Source organism: Maylandia zebra, unplaced genomic scaffold (genome assembly GCF_041146795.1).
Source record: "Maylandia zebra isolate NMK-2024a unplaced genomic scaffold, Mzebra_GT3a scaffold11, whole genome shotgun sequence".
Taxonomy (NCBI): Eukaryota; Metazoa; Chordata; class Actinopteri; order Cichliformes; family Cichlidae; genus Maylandia; species Maylandia zebra.
Window position 1 is genome coordinate 774521 of NW_027490041.1, and position 22032 is coordinate 796552.

At 42.5% G+C, this 22032-nt stretch overlaps 1 protein-coding gene across 3 annotated transcripts; it reads left to right on the top strand.

The window, feature by feature from the left end:
- Window positions 1–731: 731 nt before the first annotated feature.
- On the top strand, window positions 732–19518 carry LOC143415885 (uncharacterized). Of its 3 annotated transcripts, XM_076881300.1 has the most exons (5): window positions 732–1337; window positions 7705–7810; window positions 14785–15169; window positions 17622–18218; window positions 18544–19518. In XM_076881300.1, exons 3-5 carry the CDS (start codon window positions 15038–15040, stop codon window positions 19228–19230), a joined length of 1416 nt encoding a protein of 471 aa, XP_076737415.1. In that variant the 5' UTR covers window positions 732–1337; window positions 7705–7810; window positions 14785–15037; the 3' UTR covers window positions 19231–19518. The 3 variants fall into 3 exon arrangements, with proteins under 3 accessions (XP_076737415.1, XP_076737417.1, XP_076737416.1); XM_076881302.1 differs by lacking the exon at window positions 14785–15169 and having other exon boundaries at window positions 734–1337; XM_076881301.1 differs by lacking the exons at window positions 732–1337; window positions 7705–7810 and having other exon boundaries at window positions 13955–15082.
- The last annotated feature ends 2514 nt before the right edge of the window (window positions 19519–22032 follow it).

Below are 22032 nucleotides of genomic sequence, written 5' to 3' on the forward strand. Positions count from 1 at the left end.
GATGTGTTGAAGTTTTGGTAAAGTTTGAATAAATTCCACTTTATTTATAGGAACATTTCATCTGTGGACTCCTGCTTCCCCTCTCCTTGAGCCAGTTTGTGACGGGAACATGACATAAGAAAAGGAATTTATCCCTTTTTGATTCTGTGTATCTGGCGCTCATCCAGTGAGTTCACACTTGGCAGAAACAGACTGAATTTGTCTGGAGAACTTTGGCTTCAGCCAAGTTAGATAAACACACTGTGTCTCTGTCAAAACAGCAGTGTAGTTGTGGCACCCCTGTGAGGGAATGACCACATGAATATTATTTTGTGTAAAACACTCATGTAACGGGACATTTTTCATTGCTATATGTATTTATTTTCAGTTTCTTTAAGAGGATAGAAAATCCATGTAACAGGGATTCATTTTATGTTAGAAAGCAGTGAGGGCGGAACTTTGGTGCTTGCTCCGGGGTTTCGGGGAGCAGTAAGTGGAGCCCACCTTCCGCTGCTTCCTCAGACACGTTCTGGAGGAAAGCAGAGACGCATCGTGTCTTCCTTACTCTGCTCTTCACCTGCTTTTACAGGTCGGTACACGGTGCTCGCACCGAAAATGTTGTTTATTGTCACCATGGTTACCCACGTTAATGTGAATGGGAGAGTTAAGGCGGTCCGCCAAAGTTATTTATATGTAAACACGGGAGAAAACCAGAGGAGTGTCCCGCGCGACCGCACCGCGAGCCCGCTCGTTAGGTGGAGCGCTCGTGAAGCAGAGTCAGTGCGCTCCTATGCTCTGTGCAAACGTGTTGTAATGCTCCAATCAAATCAGTTCTGTGAGATGTGAATGTTAATAGTTCTGTTAAAGTGACTGAGTAGATTAGCTAGTGTAACACAAGCACTCTGAGCAACTCTGTGTAGCTAACAGAGGCATTCATGGGTTGATTCAACAAGCTGTGTTTCATGATGCACTAAATAGTGATTTTGCCAGTAAATTACTGGAGGGAACAAATGTAATGTATTTACCAATGCTGTTATTGAATAGAACTGTTTAGCCAGTAAGACACTGCAGAAGACAATGTGATGTGTTTATTGATATGATAAAAGGATGTAGCTGTTATGGAAAGAAGTGTGAACTTGAGAAACTGAACCAGTTAAAAAGAGTATATTTCACTGATGTTGTGAAATAAGTAAATGTCATTGATGTGAATGAGGAACCAGCTGAACAGTATATTGAAAGCTCATGTTTAGTGTTTTATAGCATTTATTTGTGTGAAATAAATCAGACTCAGACACGTTCTGGAGGAAAGCAGAGACGCATCGTGTCTTCCTTACTCTGCTCTTCACCTGCTTTTACAGGTAACATATTTGTCATCGAGGTCTTCATCCTTGGGACCCGTAACATAGTAACTTCTTCATTGTTATACTTCTATAGTTTTCCCATTTTGTGAGCTGTGGATGTGGAAAGTGTCTCAGTGACACATCCACATGAAAACGGCGTTACCTTCGTTCATTTGCACGTCAAATGAACGAGCTGTTTGGACTTTAACGTCACAGCTGATGCTTCGATACTCGAACTCAAGAGTTCAGCTTCCACTCAGAGGTACAAGTACACACAGCAAAGATAAACGTGTACACAAGGTTGAACCCACAAGTGCACAGCTCCAACCAGAGATGGGCAGTAATCCGATTACTTTTTTCAAGAAACGAGTAAAGTGAGGGATTACTATTGCAAAAAAGGTAATTAGATTACTGTTACTTTCCCGTAAGCACGCTGCGTTACTGCGTTACTAAAACCGCAGCTGTGTGCAGATGAACAATGGATAATCTATCGAGTGTGGAGAGAGTGTGAGCGTGCAGCGTTTAAAGCGTGGAAGCACTGACCTTACTTTGAGTTTGACTCTGTAAAAAGTGACAAAAACATTAGCATCCGCTGTTCACTGCGTGGGAAGACAACATGCTCACTCACTATGTGTTAATGGGCATGCTTATTTATAACTTTGATAAAATGTCATAAAAATAATTCCATGCCAGCTCACCATTGGTGATCAGGTAGTTTCTGTTCCAGTTCCAGTCCCATAAATCATGAAGCTTGCTGCCAGAAAAGCTTCAAATCTCCTTTGAAAGCTGTTTGTGGTCTTGATTGTGGGAGCTTCAGTTGTCTGACTCCAGCTGCCACACAGTGCTCACTGATATCATTTGCAAAAACCCCAGTGTGACAATATTTATCAGTGAAGCAGAAATCAGGAAGTGACGACTTTTCTTTGAACATTTGCTAAGGCTAAGCTGTGCTTTCTACCACAGTTGGGAATTTCCTGGTTTACAACAAATTATTGTGTCAACACCGCATAAGATTTCAAACTACAGGAAAATCACTGGAGTTATAAGAGGCAGACAACGACACACACACCACATGCATGCTGTTGCTATTTATTGTGGATTAACCTGTCAAGGGCAAGAACAAAATAATTCTGCCTCAAATACAGGAAATCATAGCTTTCCTGTATTTCCTCCATTGTTGGCATGCTGGTTAGTGCTGTTGCTCCACAGTAAGAAGGTCCTGGGCTAAATTATCCATGAATGTAAACGGCTGTGTGTTTCTATCTGATAGACTGGTGAGCTGTCCAGGGTGTACCCTGCCTGGTAACCTATCACTTCAGGGTTATTTCCCAGCCCTGCTGCAACCAGGATAGAGATAGGAGGATGGTAGTTGTTGTAGACCCATTCAATTTCAATTGAAGGATTAAAATGTTCCAGGAGCTCAACTTACTCCATCTGAACATGTTTCAATCGTGTTTTATGAACACAACATGCAGCTTTACTGAAAATGAAAAGGTTGTGTTGATTTAACTCAGTTGTTTAAGTTTCTGCCAAAGCAAAACCTTTGTGTGCAACCAGTGTCCACTATTGAATCAAGTCAATCCAACATGTTTTTGTCAGTGCAAAAGGAGTTACGGTGCCTGTATTCCTGCACAATATTGTCCCGGGAGGGAGGAAAACTTTCTGGTGAAGTTTTGGTTGATTTTTGGGTTTTGCTTGACACTAGGTTGATTTTATCAGTGAGGTTTGGATTGTTTTCTTTCTCTAAGAGAGAGAAAGATGGTTTTATGCTTGGACATGTTTGCAATGGGCCCCAGTATTTGTTACTTTATTAGTATTTTATTGGTTGCGTTTGTTTGTGCTTTTGTTACAGTGCACTGAGATAAGAACATCTGAGAGGTGTGATCCACCGGTGGTGATATTTTGGTATTTTGTGAGTTCCCGATTTAACAAATCAGCTCTTTAATCCAGACCTGAGAGGTTGAACTTTAAAGCGCTATAAAATATTCTTACTGGAAACAGTGGCAAAGTGTTTTTCTCCATGATTATAATGGGCTTGGGAGAAATTCACTTATATGTGACATTGATCACATGAGAAGTCCTGAGCCTAAAAGGATTGCAGCGAGTCAATCCAGTCCAAAAACAAGGAGCTGTTTTCCTTTAAAATGATGACGTCATCTTGCTGGTGATGGAGGCTCGAATAGGCTGCGCGTGAGACTCCATTATCAGCAATATCTGGTATGAATGTGTGTGGATGTATGCACGTGACTGGACTGTGACGGACTGACGACTAAAAATTTAACTGACTTGACACTGAGACAAAAACGGTGCCGACTTTAGGATTAGTGAATGTCCACAACAATTCACCCAGCCTGTAGAAGAAGGGTGGAGGTTTTGTCTTGCTTTGTTTGTGCAGGAGCAGAAGGATGACAGAGACTAAAGGGGGAGGCTGTAGCTTCACATGAGTGTGAGCTGCAGACTGAACCCTTTGGTTGCTAATGTTGAGTCACTGATGTTTGCATTAAGAAAATTGTGTTTTATTAGCTGTGTTTTAATTAAGGTATCACATTATATTGTTGGGAATGTTAAATGCTAAAGTGAAGAAAAGCTTTGATTTCACTCATGACTGAACATGTTATTATTAACCATAGCAGGCCACTGTAAAGAGTCAATTAACTGTTATAGAGGAAAAAAGGCCAAAAACTATGTTAATACCTATGAATAACAGGGAATGATAGACTTGTCACATTCAAAATAGAGATATGTAATAACAAACACGGGTCCGTGTCATTTAGGTTCTCCATTGAAATAGTCAATCATTTAGAAAAGTAGAATATATATATATATATATATATGTCTCAACGCTGTTTCTCAATAATATTAAAAACCTAAAAACTATTGTTGTGGAAGATAGAAGTCACTGTGACAGCCCTCTGACTGTGGAGGACGTTTGTAATCCTATTTCTGCACTTAAGGCCAACAAATCTCCCGGCACAGATGGTTTAACTGCAGAGTTTTATGAATCATTTTCTAATCTCCTGGCTCCGTTCTTACTGCAGCTTTTCATAGGAAGTGTAGAGAATAACATCCTCCCTCCTACTCTTGCTCAGGGTCTCATAACACTTATTCCAAAGCCAAACAAAGACTTACTTCTTATTGATAATTGGAGACCCATCTGTCTGCTCAATGATGACTATGAGATTATGGCTTTAGTACTTGCTAACAGAATGAAAGAGTTCTTGGACACAATTATCGATGAGACACAATCAGGCTTTATGAGAAACAGACACCTTTCTAAGAACATGAGACTGGTTTTAGATCTACTTGATTACTCTGATTTGGTATCTGACTATAGCTTCATTCTCTTCCTGGATTTTTAAAAGGCTTTTGATACAATTGAACATCAATTTATTTTCCACTCTTTGGAAAAATTTGGCATTTTTCTGTAAAGCTATCAAAACCTTGTACACGAATGGCAATAGCTCAATTAAAATGATTAAGACTCCACCCCGAGATTTGACCTGTTATACAAGGAATCAGCACAGCTGATAAGGAGCTCATCATCAGCCAGCTAGCTGATGACACCACACTCTTCTTGAAGAATGCAAATCAAATCCGTCCAGCCCTTAGTGTTATTAGTGATTTCTCTGAGGCATCTGCTTTATGTCGAAATCTAAAAAAATGTGAATTACTAGCAATTAAAGGCTGCACTGCAAATGCTCTCTGTAACATTTCTGTTAAACAAGAAGTCACATATCCAGGACTGTTAATATCCAAAGACCAAAAGTCAAGATGCTCGTCAAACTTGTCAAACAGTGTTGGGGAATTCTCAATGGTGCTTGGTGCCATACCCTCAGGGACTTTAATGTTATATAAAAACACTGACAGCTCAATATCTGCCTCAGTCACTCTCCCTGATCCAGCTGAGTCAGCAGTGGGAAAAATCTGCTTTTCACAGGAACTTGGTAACAGCAATAAGAGAATACGTAGTTTATTACGGCGGGGAGTCTCTGGCTGGCTGCAGCGGTATCTAATAACCAACTCGCAAAACAAAATAAAAACAACACAACAAACAGATATTATGATACAGACTTATAATCTGCACCGATGTTTTTTCTAAATTATATAAAGTGAGCGCGAGAGCCCTCGGTGCGCCTGCGCGCTGCTGAAGTCAAAGTAAACTTTATTGTCAAAGGAGCTTGCATAGAAAAGCGTCTGGTCTTCTTTAAGTTACTTGAAGACGTTTCACCTCTCATCCGAGAAGCTTCTTCTTTTGTCCCTCTGTGGGGGGTCACTCCCACTAGGTTTATATCTGGGACTCTCCACCATTTGACCTTAGAACTGAAGAAGCTTCTCGGATGAGAGGTGAAACGTCTTCAAGTAACTTAAAGAAGTCCAGACGCTTTTCTATAAAAGCTCCTTTGACTACGATGACCTGGATGACTGTGAACCTTCACAGACATAAACTTTATTGTCATCTCCGCTACAGACAGTCCAGCATATCCGGTTGTTCAGTCTGACGTCACTAGCCGTGTCTGGGCCTAAACTCCGCTGCAGGTCCATATATCAAACGATCACTATGGCATTACTGAGAGTTGAAAAACTGTCTAAAGTCTTTCATCTTTAATAAAATGATCAGCGTTCTGCTCTACCAGGTGTAACAATTGAGTTTAACATTCCAGGCATCCATGAAAACGGAATTTATGACATTTAACGGAGTTAGAAGTTAGCAGGGAGTTAGCTCGCTAGCTTCTATCTAAATACAATATAGCATGTCCTGACTGCGGGGTTTTGGAAACAAATTAAAACGTACAGCTCTGCTATCACTTCCAGCATAAATGAAGACAGAAAACTAAACAGCAGTGACGTTTGTAGGGTTACTGAAGTTGGGCTAGCTGGTATATAATGATGTGCTACGTGACCGCTAGCGACACTGCTATGTTAGCATAATATAAACAAGATAACTTTTTTTTCCACTCGATAAAAGTTAACGTGAGTGTTCTCGGTGGTCAGGAACAAATGTAATCGCATGGCAGGATGCTGTAAAAGGACCAAACTTCAGCCAGGAGAACAACTGAGATAATCCATCCACAATACGAGGTTAGTCATTCATATACTGCTGCATGGGCTGGGCTGTAGTTACATCCTAAGGTTTTAAAAACTGAGCTTAAATAAATGATTAGCGGTAATAAAAGCCGAGGGAGGTCAACAGTGATCACTGACTGTTTTAGGAGCTTTTTGAGATCAAATAGAAGAAAATACATAACATTAAACATGTTAACAACACAAAGCTATATTAAACGCCCGGAAGTAGGATTCGTCTTGTCATCACTGAACAACCGGATAGAGAGACGAGACGACGAGGCTGCAGTTACAGCGGTGCAAGTAAACAAACAATAAATATAAGAAGAGTAAGAAAATAAATCTACACTTTAGGACTCGGGGTAAAGGATCAATAACAATTTAAATTTATAATTTACAGTTTGATGATTTAAAGTCTCACACAACCCGTCAAAAGGGGCGGGGCCGGCTGCTTCCAAGTAGAGCACATTTCATTTATAATGATGTAAATCCAAGCCCATCATGGATTCACGATCTGAATCCTGGGTTGTGTGAAATCCCAGAAATCAACCTTAGACAAAGTGAATCTGTGAACTAAGGTGTAGGTCTGTTAGGTTAATTGTGCTGATCCTCGGGTTGGGGGATTTGTGTTTGTACTGGAGCGCAAAATTCAAACCAATGGAAGATGGACAACAAAAGTTCAAAGCCATCAGGTGCTCAGGTTATGTATTTATTTTTGGCCTACATCAGTAAGAAATGCCAAATTATATACACAAAGTTACAGGAATCACCACTCCTGTTATTCAGTCTTTTCTCTGCAAATGAACATTTTCAGCCAATATAGGTAATACATCAACATGGCTGCCGTGGCTAAGTTAGGAATATTTATAATGTCATTTCCAAAACTTGCATATGATCTGCAATTTGTAGCAGATCTACTAACTGTCACAGAGCAGCTGGAGCAGTCTCAAATGCAGGTCAGTCCACTGCTGCCCCCTGTGGCCAAGTGCCATAGCTACTGCTGGATGAACTCGTGACACATCTGCACCTGTTTCTATGAACACATTGAGTCTGAGTGGCTGCACTTACACTGGTGCATTCAAACATATTGAAAGATGGCAGCAATGTGGATTGTCAAGACTCAAACCAATCCACATTGCTGGCGTTGCATCTTTCAATGCCAGCAATGGCAGGTATCAGTGCTCAAAGCTTTTGTGTTTGTTTCCAACAAGTTGCCCACCTCGGGAAACAAAAATGTGTTCTTTTACTTGTCAGATGAACATATGAGACACTTTGACTCTTCAGTGCAGTGTGGAGCCTAACAAAGATCTGTTTTGTGTCCCAGCTGATCAGCAGGAGGAGGAGAGTCTGACGGAGCAGCAGAGGAACATTTTCAGCTACTTGGACTCAGCTCAGCCACTACAGAGGAAACAATGAGCTCAACACAGAAGGTGACAGACAGAGCAGGACCATATGACCAAAGATATTTATCACCATATACATTTGAACATTTGCCATAACAATGTAGCTGACGATAGAATTGACACCAGACAAAATACTTTACAGCTGCACAACTTTATTAAAAACCCATCAATGTATTTTCACTGAAACAAGCAGCTGTTGTTTATGTGCATTAAAGTTATATAAAAATGTAACAGTGCAAATGCAAATTCCTCGCTGACAGTTTAACCAAAAGGCGTTTCCAGTGGAAACTGGCCGACACATCCTGAGCATAACCATGTATAATATCCACTAAACTTCAGAAGAGGTTATACAGTCGTGGCCAAAAGGTTTGAGAATTGCATAAATATTGGAACCTGGAGAAGTTGCTGCTTAAGTTTTTATAATAGCATTTTGCCTGCACTCCAGAATGTTATGAGGAGTGATCAGATGAACTGCATCGTCCTTCTTTGCCATGAAAACGAACTTAATCCCCAAAAAGCCTTACCACTGCATTTCATTGCTGTCATCAAAGGACCTGCTGAGACCATTTCAGTGATCGTCTTCTTAACTCAGGTGAGAATGTTGGCGAGCACGAGGCTGGAGATCATCATGGCTGTATCCCGATTCAGGTTCTGCAGCTTTAAAGTCCTCAAGGGCCGCGTACTCAAAGACCGCTAAGGCCGAAGTGCGAGGCTCGTAGGCTCGTGAAATGGGACGTCTAGCCTCCGTCGCGCTGCCCAGGTTGCCTAGCAACCATGATACTAACAGCTGGAAACGTTTCATACAGCTTTGTTTGACAGAAATGAAGGAGAACATATTTAGTTCATTTGTTTCTACATGAGCTCTGTGTGATTTGATGAGTATCTGAGGCTGAGACCACAGGACTGTGAAACATGATTGTTGGGCTTCATTTCTGTGCTGAACAGTCGTTTAAGATTAGCTGTAAATAACAATTAGCTGATGTTGTTCATGAGACTAAAGTCAGTGTAAATATAATATGGCCAATATTATAGTTATCATATTAATCACTTCACTCACAGACAAGTATCTGTGACAGTGTGTATACAGATGTATCATATCTATGTATCATGTCTCAGTTATGTGTGCCTTTACTGTATTTAACACACACATAAGGCGCACTGGATCATAGGGCGCATACAAGTACCGTATGCGTATTTAAAAATAAAGCGGGAGCAAACCTGAGTTCGGTACTCACATTTTTATTACCAGTAATCGTCATCATCAACAACACACAAGCATACAAGTGTGCGTATTTAAAAATAAAGCAGGAGCAAAACAAAGTTTGGTACTCACATTTTTATCATCAATCAAACCCATCGAAGTCCTCATCCTCTGTGTCTGAATTGAACAGCTGCGCTAAATCTCCATCAAACATGCCAGGTTCACTTTCTTCACTGTCAGAGTCACTTTCCGTGCCGTGCGGCTCCTCGGAAACGATGCCGGCTTTTGCGAAAGCTCGAACAACAGTGCCAGCAGACATGTTAGCCCAAGCATCTACAATCCATTGGCAAATTGTGGCGTAACTCGCCCGGCGCTGCCTTCCACTCTTGGTGAAACTGTGGTCTCCATCGGTCATCCATCGCTCCCAGGCCGCTCGCAGCCTTACTTTGAACGGGCGGTTCACACCGATGTCCAGCGGTTGGAGTTCCTTTGTCAGGCCTCCCGGAATGACAGCAAGCTCACAGTTCATTTGTTTCACTAGTTTTTTCACATCGGCTGTGAGATGGGCACGCATAGAGTCACAGATCAACAGCGATGGTGATGCGTGGAAAAAAACCACCTGGTCTCCTTACATACACCTCCCTCAGCCAGTCTTTCATCATTTCTTCATCCATCCAGCCCTTTTCGTTTGCCTTAATGATGATTCCTGCTGGAAACTTCTCTTTAGGCAAAGTCTTTCGCTTAAAAATCACCATAGGCGGCAGTTTCTGTCCATTAGCACAACAGTAAAAGAAGACTTTTCATACCCCGTTGTGCGTATCGCTACCGTGCTGGTCCCCTTCTTCTCCACAGTGTGACTCACCGGGATGTCAAAAGTGAGCGGCACCTCGTCCATGTTTGTGATGTGGCTGGGCTGGATGTGTTTGTCGCCGATGTGTTTGCTGCAGTAGGAGCAGAAGATGGCCAGCTTTTCCTTATAATCCGCTGGAAGTTGCTGCGCTACCGTAGTCCTGGTCCGGAGGGAAAAATGGCACCGTTTCATCAAACGAAAGCACCAAGACGGGCCTCCTTGGAAATGTTCAATGTTCATCTCTTCAGCTAGTGAAACTGCTTTTAGCCGAATGGTGACCGTCGAAACGCTTCTCCCGCTCGTTCTTTGCTCGATGATCCACCGCTCGAGTCTTTCCTCCAACTCGGGCCACCTCGCCTTATGTCCGCGGAAACTCAGCTGCGTTTTCTTGACCTGCCGGAGCTTGTTTTCCAGCTTCCTCCATTTGCAAACCATCGATTTGTTAATCTTAAATTCTCTCGCTGCTGCTCGATTTCCATGTTCCTCCGCGTAGCTGATGGCCTTCAGTTTAAACTGTGCTTCGCAAGTGTGTCTCTTTGCCATTTTCAGGGTTGTTAAAACAACGATGTTCTGCATAATGCACATACCTGTTCTTTTATACAGGTATAAAAGAACAGGTATAGGGCGCACTGCGCTATAGTAGGGCGCACTGCGCTATAGTAGGGCGCACTGCGCTATAGTAGGGCGCACTGCGCTATAGGGCGCGCCGTACTTTTTGAAGAAAATCTAAGACTTTTAAGTGCGCCTTATGGTCGTGAAAATACGGTATGTGTAAAAAGCAAACGTAGGAGCTGTGATAACTGTCTTCTTTTTTTTTTTTTTTTTTTTGTCCCGTTTGGATCTATAGCCATCAGAATTGTTGTCTTGAGGCCAAGAAAGATGCCAAGCGGATTTATTTTACCAAGTGGATCATCATTGAATTAAGATGGCGCCGGTGAGGTCGGCTGCCGTCACGACTGCTCCGACCACTTTTTCTTTGTCTTTGTTTTTTTAAGTTAGTTTTCAGTGTTTCTAAATCGGCAAAATCATCACCATTGGGTACATTAGGTATGACAGTGACACTCTTGTTTCTATTGGTTTACAATGTACTCACAATTCGAAGTTTTTAACTCCGGATCCGAGCTGGCCGAGTGAGATCTCGAGGGAGAACAAAGGGAAGCGGCGGCGGCCTAGAGGGAAGCGAGCCGGCGTCAGGAACAGGCTGAGAGCTCGTGCACACCGCACACCTCTGCCTAGCATCCTGCTCGCCAACGTCCAGTCACTGGAGAACAAGCTTGACGACCTCAGGGCCAGGATAAAGTTCCAGAGAGACATTCGGGACTGCAATCTCCTCTGCTTCACCAAGACATGGCTGAACCCAGAGGTGCCGGACCACGCCATCCAGCCGGCCGAGTTCTTCTCGGTTCACCGCATGGACAGGACACGGGACTCGGGGAAGTCAAGGGGAGGCGGCGTGTGTTTTAATGGTGAACAACAACTGGTGCAACAGTGCGAACGTTGTTCCTCTCACACGCTCCTGCACACCAAATCTGGAACTACTGTCCATCATGTGTCGTCCTTTTTATCTACCTCGGGAATTTACATCGGTCATTGTAAGTGCCGTTTATATTCCACCACAAGCGGACACGGTCACCGCCTTATGCGAGCTGCATGAGGCACTCACACAGCACCAGACACAACACCGGGACGCTGCGCTTATTGTGACGGGGGACTTTAATAGCGCCAACCTCAAACGCGCAGCGCCGAACATTTATCAACACATCACCTGCCCCACCAGGGGTGAAAGGACACTGGACCACTGCTACACTACGGTCAAGGACGGCTACAAGGCACAATCCCGCCCCCCGTTTGGCAAATCTGATCACGCCGCCATCTTCCTCATGCCAAAATACAAACAAAGGCTGAAACAGGAAGTTCCGGTTCAGAGGAAGGTCGCGCGCTGGACGGATCAATCGGTGGCCGCGTTACAGGACGCACTCGATGACGCAGACTGGGGCATGTTCAGAAACAGCTCCGACGATGACGTCAACGTGTTTACGGAAGCGGTTGTGGGATTCATCGGGAAACTAGCGGATGATACCGTGGAGACAAAGACTATCACAACGTTTCCCAACCAGAAGCCGTGGGTGGATAAAACCATCCGCGACGCTCTGAGATCCCGCACCGCTGCCTACAACACGGGACTCATGACGGGGGACATGGACCCGTACAAAGCCGTGTCATATAACGTGCGGAGGGCGGTGAAAGAGGCGAAGCAGCGCTATGGGAGGAAACTAGAGTCACAACTCCAACAGAGTGACTCTAGGAGCCTGTGGCGGGGACTAAGGACAATAACGGACTATAAAGCACCAACAACCGGTATGACGAACGCGGCCGTGACTCTGGCAGACGAGCTGAACACTTTCTATGCTCGCTTCGAGGCTGCAGCTAAGGTCTCCAACAATGCTTGTGTTAGCGGCGCTAACGGCTGCAGACAGGAAGATACTGCCAGCACCGGAAACGTGCTCGTCATCTCCGAGCATGAAGTAAGGAGAGCCTTCAAGAGAGTGAACACCAGGAAAGCAGCAGGACCAGACGGCATCCCAGGTCGTATCCTCAGAGACTGCGCATACCAGCTAGCTCCTGTGTTCACTGAGATATTCAACATCTCTTTATCTCAGTCGGTGATCCCCACATGCTTCAAAGAGTCCATCATTGTTCCTGTCCCGAAGAAACCCCACCCTGCTTCTCTCAATGACTATCGCCCTGTAGCCCTCACCTCAGTAGTGATGAAGTGCTTTGAACGCCTGGTCAGAGACTTCATCATTTCTTCACTACCAGACACACTGGACCCACTACAGTTCGCTTACCGTCCAAATCGTTCCACAGACGATGCCATCTCTCATCTCCTCCACACATCACTCACTCACTTGGACACTAGAAGGGGGAATTATGTTAAAATGCTCTTCATAGACTACAGCTCTGCATTTAACACCATAATTCCCTCCACACTCACCACCAAGCTGGAGCATCTGGGACTCAGCTCATCTATGTGTCAGTGGATCTCCAACTTCCTAACTGGCAGACCACAGGCAGTAAGGATGGGCGGACATGTCTCAGCCTCCACCACTCTCAGCACTGGAGCCCCCCAGGGGTGTGTTCTGAGCCCCCTGCTGTACTCTTTGTACACATATGACTGTGTGGCCACTACCAGCTCCACCACCATCATCAAGTTTGCTGACGACACCGTCGTGGTGGGCCTGATCTCTGATAACAACGAGACGGCCTACCTGGAGGAGATTAGGAATCTGGAGAACTGGTGCCAGAGGAACAACCTCCTTCTAAACGTCAGTAAGACAAAGGAGCTGATAGTGGACTTCAGCACTAAGCAGGAGAGGAACTACCAGACCCCCGTCATCAACGAGTGCCCAGTGGAGAGAGTGGACAGCTTCAAATACCTCGGAGTTCACATCACGCAGGACCTGTCATGGTCCTGTCACATCAACACCGTGGTGAAAAAGGCCCGACAGCGTCTCTACCACCTCAGACGCTTGAGAGACTTCCAACTGCCCTCCAAGGTGCTCAGGAACTTTTACTCGTGCACCATAGAGAGCATCCTGGCGGGAAACATCTTAACCTGGTTCGGGAACAGCACCATGCAGGACAGACGAGCTCTACAGAGGGTTGTGCGGTCAGCTGAGCGCACCATCCGCTCCGAGCTCCCTGACCTGCACTCAATCTACAGCAGGCGGTGCCGGACCAAGGCCAGGAAGATGGTGAAGGACCTCAGCCATCCCAACAACAGACTGTTCTCTCTGTTGAGGTCAGGAAAGCGATTCCGCTCCCTGAAGACCAACACAGAGAGACTGAGAAGGAGCTTCTTCCCGCAGGGGATACGGTCTCTCAATCACACCACCACACAGTACTGACCCACACATATGGTTCTTACACACACACTGGACTTTCTGGACTTTGGTTTTGCACAACACTGGTCACTATATTCTTCATTTCCAGTTAATACTTGTACAGCTGCTGTTATTGTGTATATATTTATTTATATTTCTTCATACATTCTTATACAGTTCTATATTGTGTATTGTGTATTTTGTTGTACAGTTATTTTATTTTCAACTTTAATTTATATATTTTATCTTATTCTTCCCAGTTAAATTTACCCTTCATTCTAATTTGTGTTGTACAGTTATTTCATTTTTAACCTTAATTTATATTTTATTCCTTCCTAGTTAAATTTACACTTTTTAATTTTTCATATTTATTTCCTATCTTATTCATAGCCTTTTCCTTTTTTTGTTTTCTTTAGGTCACGAGCAGTTGTCCAAGCATTTCACTACATATCGTACTGTATATGACTGTGTACGTGACAAATAAAATTTGAATTTGAATTTCATGGCCTTGCCATATTGGTCCATTTGATTGACCTTTATTATAATTATGAATTTATTTTATTTTCAGTTGCAAACGGGACAGACATAACTGTGGGATAGGACAGGGGGAAAGAATGAAAGAAAGAGGGGGAGAGAAAGAAAGAAAACCAAAGGGGAGAAGAGACGGTGAGAAGGGGGGGAAGAGAGAAAAAAAACAAACAAAAAACAAACAAAAAAAACTCCTGGGTCACCTGTATGGAGAAAAAAAAAACAGAGGAGACAGCAAACAACAAAGAGCAACATAATAATAGAAAAAAAAAGCACCATCACAATAAACTAGCTAGCAGTAGATATCAATAGTTACTAAATAATAAACGATATTGTGCAACACTCAAGATAGACAGCGCACAATGTGCTTTGAGGCAGCAGCCAAGAAAGCTGTAGTCCGCGTCTGTGAATACCCATGTGTACACCTGTGTGCATACCTGTGTGGATCAGCATGCTTGCATTCCAAAGGTTTCTCCATGTAATGATCTGCTAGGGAGTGTGGGGGGGCCACAGCCCTGTCCTTTATGGTATCAAGCAGGTATGGAGGAGATCAAAACTCCAGACATCCAGAGGCCCCCAGAACACAAGAGACCAAGGAAGACCCACAGAGGGGAAGCTGTGCCACTGTCCCAGTAAGAGCTAAGGAGAGTCCCAGATGAGGGCTCATTCAGCAGCCGCGGAGCAGAAGCCAGGGGGAGTTGCAGTGACGCGCCCGTGAGCTCCGCCGGCAGCCAGCTGTGCCTGAGTGACTGAGCCCCAGGCCGAGAGGCCGGGGGCACCCCACCTCTGAAATGGCCCGAGCGAGCCCCAATAAGCGGCCGCCAAGGAGTGAGCCGGTGTGTACCCGGACGCCCACCCCCAGATACAAAGAACCACCAACGCACCGACACCCGAGGGAGTCCGCCACCGGCAGGGGAAGTGGGGTGATAACTGTGGTGTGATAACTGTGTCTGATAGAATGAAGAGTAGACTGATATATGAAATATTCCTTTATTGGGTGAGAAAATCAGACCATGTCATAACTGCTGTAAGTCACACAGAATAGATATCAGAGCCTTAAACAGGCTGACTTCTGCTAAATGGGTCAAACTGGGCAGAAAGTCTACAAACACATAACATCCTTATAGAATATGATGTAACACTATAGATCAACTTAGCTCAGAATATATAAAGCATATAAACAGTTACAGCAATATGATGCAACAAACACAGCAGCTACTGATCCAAAATACTCAAAGCTTCATAGAACTGAAACCAACATTTATTTTTAGCTCCATTTTGCTGCTGATACAGACTTTAGGTTTCTGAACATTAAACTTGTTGCTGCCTTTCATAGTGTGTAACTTGAAGGCCCTGAGTACTTTCTCCCACACTGAAAACACTGGGATGATCACATTATTTGAACATTACCTAATAAGACTGATTCAGCACAGACATTTATGTTAAACTTTCCTAGCAGTCCTTCACAAACAGGGAACAGTCTGTCTATTCTCTCCATCTGTCAGCTGCTGCTGGCTCTTCCTCCTCCTCTTCCTCACACACTGCTGAGTTTGTCCTGGTGGATCATCAGGGCTGCAAAGCCTCACAGATGATGTGCAGCAGTGGGTCCCTCAGTCTGTCCTCACTCTGGACACTTGCAGTCGTCACACATGGAAATCAAATGTGTGATAAGCTGCAGGATTCAAACACAAGTGTAACTTATAAACACATGTTCATACTTTTATTCCACAATCAGAGAGAAAGAAACAGAGAGAGAGTGCAGGACAGACAGACAGGTGACAGTCTCAGGTGTACACACTGCTACACAACAGCACCAGAGAAGCAGGATTTAGTGTTTGTGTTATTACGAGTGTAAACAAGAAGAGTTCCAGATGGTGCAGTGGACACATGTGTGACTGCTGTGATTAAAGCATCTTTCTTTCAGCTTAACGAGTGAACCGTCAGCTCGTTCAAACACACGTTAAAGTGCGTTTGGCTCGACACCACCGAACAGAGGCAGCAATATAACACAGCTAACATTAACAGTGCAGTGAATCCTGCTTGTGCCGTGATGTTCAGGACTGCAAACCGAGCAGCATCACTGACTTTCAGCTTGTTGTGTTTGTGGATATATGACTGACTTTAATTATCCACAAAATCATCACATTCTCTGTCAGATTAAGGTCGACTATTGAACGGCGTATATTTTAAAGGCTTTAAAACCAAGTTAACGCTGAAAGTACAAACATCACTAATGTCACATAACTCTGCCGACAAGGCATAGCTATGGCTATGAAATGCTCTTTGTGTATCACTTCTTCATTATGAAAGATGTCATTAATGCACTAGTAATGTCTCATCTGGAGTATTGTTCAATCATTTGGTCAGCAGCTAATAAGACAGATCTTAACAGACTTCAGTTAGTCCAGAATAAGGCGTCCAGATTAGTGTGAAGATGTTCATACTATACTAATATTGATAAAATGCATAATAACCTTTCTTGGCTTCCTGTACAGGCTAAAATATTCTATGGCTTACTTGTAGTTCTAAAGAAAGCAATTCTGTTAAACACACCACATTTATTCTGCTCAGCTGCAATATCCAGATGAAATACATCATCATATTACACAGTTTTCAACAAGCTGCAATTTAGTAAATGCTCGAGTTAAAAGTAACGTTTTGTAAAACTGTTACATTTAGAGCAACTTTTAAGTGGAATAAGTTGCCTTAAAAAATTAGAATTATTCAAAACTTCAATGAACACTTAAAAGCCGATTTACAGAGCTTTTAGTTGTTGTAAATATTGTAAGACATGATTTGTTTTTGAAATTTGTGTAATGTGCCTCAATGTTATTGATATTATTATTATTATTAGTATTGATTGCTTATATTTGAACAATTGTGAAACCTCACTGTGGATGTAAGAGTGAAATTATGTGGATATCTTGAATCCACTTTATTGTGTAATATTTTATGTGAGTATTTGACGGAAGACGAGCAACATCTGTTGTGGAAGCTAACGGGGTTCCTTTAGAATAAACAAACATAGGATTTATTATCACTGAATAATTCTGTATAAATCTATACAAATTATAGAAATATGTAATAGGAAACAACAAAATAATCTAAATTATAAAATTGTGTGTGTGTGTGTGTGTGTGTGTGTGTGTGTGTGTGTGCATGATTTTAGTGTTTGAACAGTCATGAATTATCTTTAACAGCAGGTTGGATGTAATGTGTTAGAACTACCAGCAGGTGGGGATAAGAGACCTTTAAGGTGTTTGGTGCCACGCTCCACCTTCAGGTTTAAAACTAGTGTTAATGGAGTTTGAAGGTTGAGTTTGTTCCACGACTGCATTTCACTCACTGCCTCTGTTTGTATCTGTGTCACTGCAGGACCAACATGGAGCCAGAAGTCAGCGCTCTCAGGAGGCCGACAAACCTCACAGAAGAAAGGGAGAGAAAAAACACACCTGTGACGAGTGTGGGAAGGGTTTTACTGTGAGGGCTAAACTAAAACAGCATCAGGTCATCCACACTGGAGAGAGACCGTTCAGCTGTGACTTGTGTGGAAAGTCTTTTTCCTTGAAGGGTTACCTAAAAACACACCAACTCATCCACAGTGGAGTTAAAGCGTACAGCTGTGATCAGTGTGGCAGAGCTTTTACTCACAGTAGCCACTTACAGAGGCATCTAGTTACCCACTCTGGAATTAAGGCATACAGCTGTGACATCTGTGGAAAAACTTTCAGCCTGAGAGAGAGCCGAAATACACACCTACGCATTCACAACAGACATGATGTGTACTGCTGTGAACAGTGTGGCAAAGAGTTTATAACTCACACAGACTTACAACGACACATGTTTACCCACACTGAGGAGAGACCTTATCAATGTGACCTGTGTGAGAAGACTTTTAAATCTCCACGTCACCTGAGACGACACCAACAGATCCACACCAGAAAGAGACTCTACAAGTGCAGCTACTGTGAGGTATGTATTTATATTGTTATCTTGTCATTTTAGCCTGACTGTTTGGAACAACTCTGCTCATTAAACTGTGTTAGCATGTTAGCAATTCTACTGCATGGAAAAGCAGCTCTGAGTGATTATTCAGATTTTCCTTTCAGTTATGATTTTAGTATTACTGTAGTATTATGGTGGTAGTATTGTAGTTATTGCAGCCCAGTAAACTGAGTGTGTTAACTGAAACAGTCAAATGTAGTTGGACGTCTGCAGAGATGCTCTTTATTTCAGGCGACGTTCAGGATACAAATGTTGAAGGACTGACTTACACTGTCTTTGTGTCTTTGTTTAGAAGCAGAGCGACACAGATGGATCCAGTTCTCAACCCTGTCATCACTGTGGTGGTGGGAAAGACTTTCATTGTGACCTCTGTGGAAAAACTTTCAGTCGGCAAGCTGCCCTTAAAACACATCAACGTAGACACACTGGAGACAAACTGAAATACTGCAAAGAATGTGGGAGAAGCTTCACCACATCACATCACTTAAAACGACATGAACTGATTCACAGTGGGGTTAAAAAGCACCTCTGTGATCAGTGTGGGTCATCCTTCACCACTGCATGGAAGCTTAAATCACACAAACGAGTCCACACAGGAGAGAAACCACACAAGTGCAGACACTGTGACAGAAGCTTCTCACAGTCACATAGTCGTAACCTTCATGAACGTACACACATGGAAGGAAACTACAGCTGTGACCAGTGTGACAAGAGCTTCAGGAATCTCAGTTCATACTCTGCACACAAACGATCCCACGTTACTAATAAACTGTTTCACTGTTACCAATGTGCCCAAACATTCACCTCATTGTCTGCTCTGTGCAAACATCAGCGCGATCACTCAGGGCTGAAATCACTCCCATCACTGGATCACAGTGAATCTGAAGACACAGAAAGATCCTCTGGTTTCTGTGTCAGACTCAAAAAGCTTGAGATCAGGCTCCACAGAGTTCAGATAGAATCTCCTGTAAAAATCTGATGAGGCAGCTGTGAATCAAACTCTTCCCCTAGTTCCATTTTAAGCTTTCAAAACTGTCCTACTGTAGTGTTCATGTCAAGTGGTTAGCTTTCTTTTCATCAGTTGGTTGAAAAGTTTCAACATTATAAAGTTTATTATTATAAAGTTTTTGTTTTAATGTATTTTGATCCACATAAATGTTTTCTTGTTCAGGTTCTTTATGTTATTGAATCTTGCAAATGTTAAATAAAAAATTCAAATGTAAAATATCTTCACTGATGGTACAAATAAACTGTCCTTTCAGCTTTAGCTCCTAATTTATTCATTATTTATGGATGTAGCACAGCAGCCGTCTCTTGATTAACACATGGAGGGCTCGGGATCTGATGGTGTCGTCTCCCTAATTTGCCCACTCAGTAAATCTCACTCATGGCCAAGAAATTGAAATAAACCTTGTTTCCCTGCTGGATAGTGATCCACTGTAACTCTGCTCCTCCTTCCTGTTTAGGATTTCTGTGGCTGAAGTAAAATTCCCTCCATCCATCACTTATCCCAGCTAACCCAAAGTGAAATAAAGTTTTGCTCGTCTTAAAAAAGCATTACAATAATGGGCATTACCAATGCAAACTGAATGATACAGAAGATGAAAGAAGAGACTTTGATCAGTTAATAAAGCTCATGATCTGGATTCATTGTGGCTGCTACACAGATACTTCTGGGTCACTTCTCTCAGTTAGGAACCTTCCTCACCAAACTGACTGTTGGACCACACCCCTGGTTTCATGAGAAATTGTTTCAGCCATGATTTCTCTTCCTGTATTTCAGAGTAAAGACTGAAGTGACGAATGGAAGCATGTTTAAAAAACACAATGTGAGAGAGACGTTGAGGTCCTTAGAAGTTACCCTGGGTTTTTCTGTCACCCTGCTAGATGTTACACACCTTGTTATTGGACTGATTTCTACTGCTGGACTACTCCTGCGGAGAGTAACAATACTCTTACTAATTAGCTCCCTTTCACACCTTTGGGGATATTTATTTTTGTGTTTGCAGCGCTGTGAGCCAGAACAGCGAGAGAAAAATCTGCAACAGCGACGAGCCGAATGCTTACGTGAATCGCAGCAGCTGCACATGTGCTACGCTGAATTAGAGGATATCTTTGCTCTGGATTTCTATTTCTACTTTTTCATTTCTATATGATTCTTCTTGCATCTAAACAAAGATGATTCAATTTGCTAAATGTTGATGGCTCTTCGTGCTCAGGTGTAAATGAGACGTAATATTTGCTCTTGGTTTGGTTCTCCTGTACAGAACCTTGCAGTACAACAGAAACCTAAAAACATTATTTGTAGTTGTTATTCTTAGTTGTTCTGCTGCCTAAATACCACAGGGTCTGATTATGAAGTTATTGAGCTGCACATACTTTACGACCTGCTTAAGTTCGAGGTCACAGCGTCTGTAGAGCAGCTGGAACATAATGAAGTCTACAAGGTTAAAGTTTTCTCTTCAGTTATTGTTCTTTCTGCTGCTTGGTTTGATGGATCTGAGAGCTTTTGTTTTTATTATTGTTATTATAATTATCATGAATATTTTACTCTCTAGAAGCTTTAAAATAGTGTTTGTGTTTGAAAAAATTGATTTAAGAATTGAACAGAAACATCTGTCCTTCTGAAAATGGCCCAAAGGCACGGAGACAAAGTCAAAGGATGCAACCTGTAACTTTCTCTTCCTTCATGTCAGGACCATCATCCATGATTTATATAAAATGCATATAGCAACAGTAGCACTTTAGTTTGGACTTTATGATTTCTGTAACTGGAAAATATTATTTTGTTTAAAGACAGAAGTGACCGCATAGTTGCAACATCAAAGGGAAATATTAATTAATTAGCATCAAGTATATTTGTTGCTTAAGCGTTTGCACTATAACTTAAGTAGGATTATAACTTTTAAGGAAGGAAAGATTTCAGATATTTAGTTCACTGTTTCAGTTATTTTATATGAAATTAAAACATTTACGTTGGTCAAATATGATGCTCTAAATCAAATAAAAGTTTGAAAATAAATGATGTATTTTTAAATGCTGCAACAAATGTTCACAAAAAGTAACTATAATTAAAACCAGTTAAACAAAATCAAATGTTTGAATCATGCTTAACCAAATGCCAGGCTGGAGAGCTGAACCTAAAGTATACGTAGAAAGATTTCAACATCTGAGCAGTTTTTAATGTTTTTATCACATATAAATGTCACAGCAGTGGGTCCTGGCCCAATGCTTTGTGTTTTTGGTTTTCTTTGACTCTTGTTTTTCTTGGTTTTTGTTCTTCTTATTTATCAGGCTCTCAGTAATCTTAGTTCTCCCTCCCTCAGTGTTCATTTCAGCCTGTGTTTAGTTTCTGTTCCCGTGTCCCACGTTTCATCGTTTCATGTCGAGTCAGCCCTGTCTCTCTGTTTCCTGTGTCTCCCCAGTCAGCCCCGCCTCCCTCGGGCACTCATGTGTGATACAGAGTAATAAACTTAAATACTTATTTTCCACCCTGATTTACGAATAAATTCATACCAAATCCTACCATGTGAATTCATGGATTTTTTTTTCACATTCTGTCTCTCACAGTTGAAGTGTACCTCTGGTGCAAATTACTGACCTCTGTCATCATTTTAAGTGGGGGAACTTGCACAATCGGTGGCTGACTAAATACTTTTTTGCCCCACTGTACAGCTGATTATGATGCATGTTTTACTATTGCTATGTTCACATCATCTGCTTGGCTTTATTACTGAAAGCCTGGAGATCCTCTGACGTGTGCATGGCTGATGTGAAGTAT

What these genes read in the sequence shown, in the direction of transcription:
- LOC143415885 (XM_076881300.1), top strand. Translation starts at nt 15,038, where the DNA reads ATGGCCCGAGCGAGCCCCAATAAGCGGCCGCCAAGGAGTGAGCCGGTG. An exon ending in CCACCGGCAGGGGAAGTGGG is followed by an intron (nt 15,170 to 17,621) that starts GTGATAACTGTG and finishes GTGTCACTGCAG; the next exon opens with GACCAACATGGAGCCAGAAG. An exon ending in ACAAGTGCAGCTACTGTGAG is followed by an intron (nt 18,219 to 18,543) that starts GTATGTATTTAT and finishes GTCTTTGTTTAG; the next exon opens with AAGCAGAGCGACACAGATGG.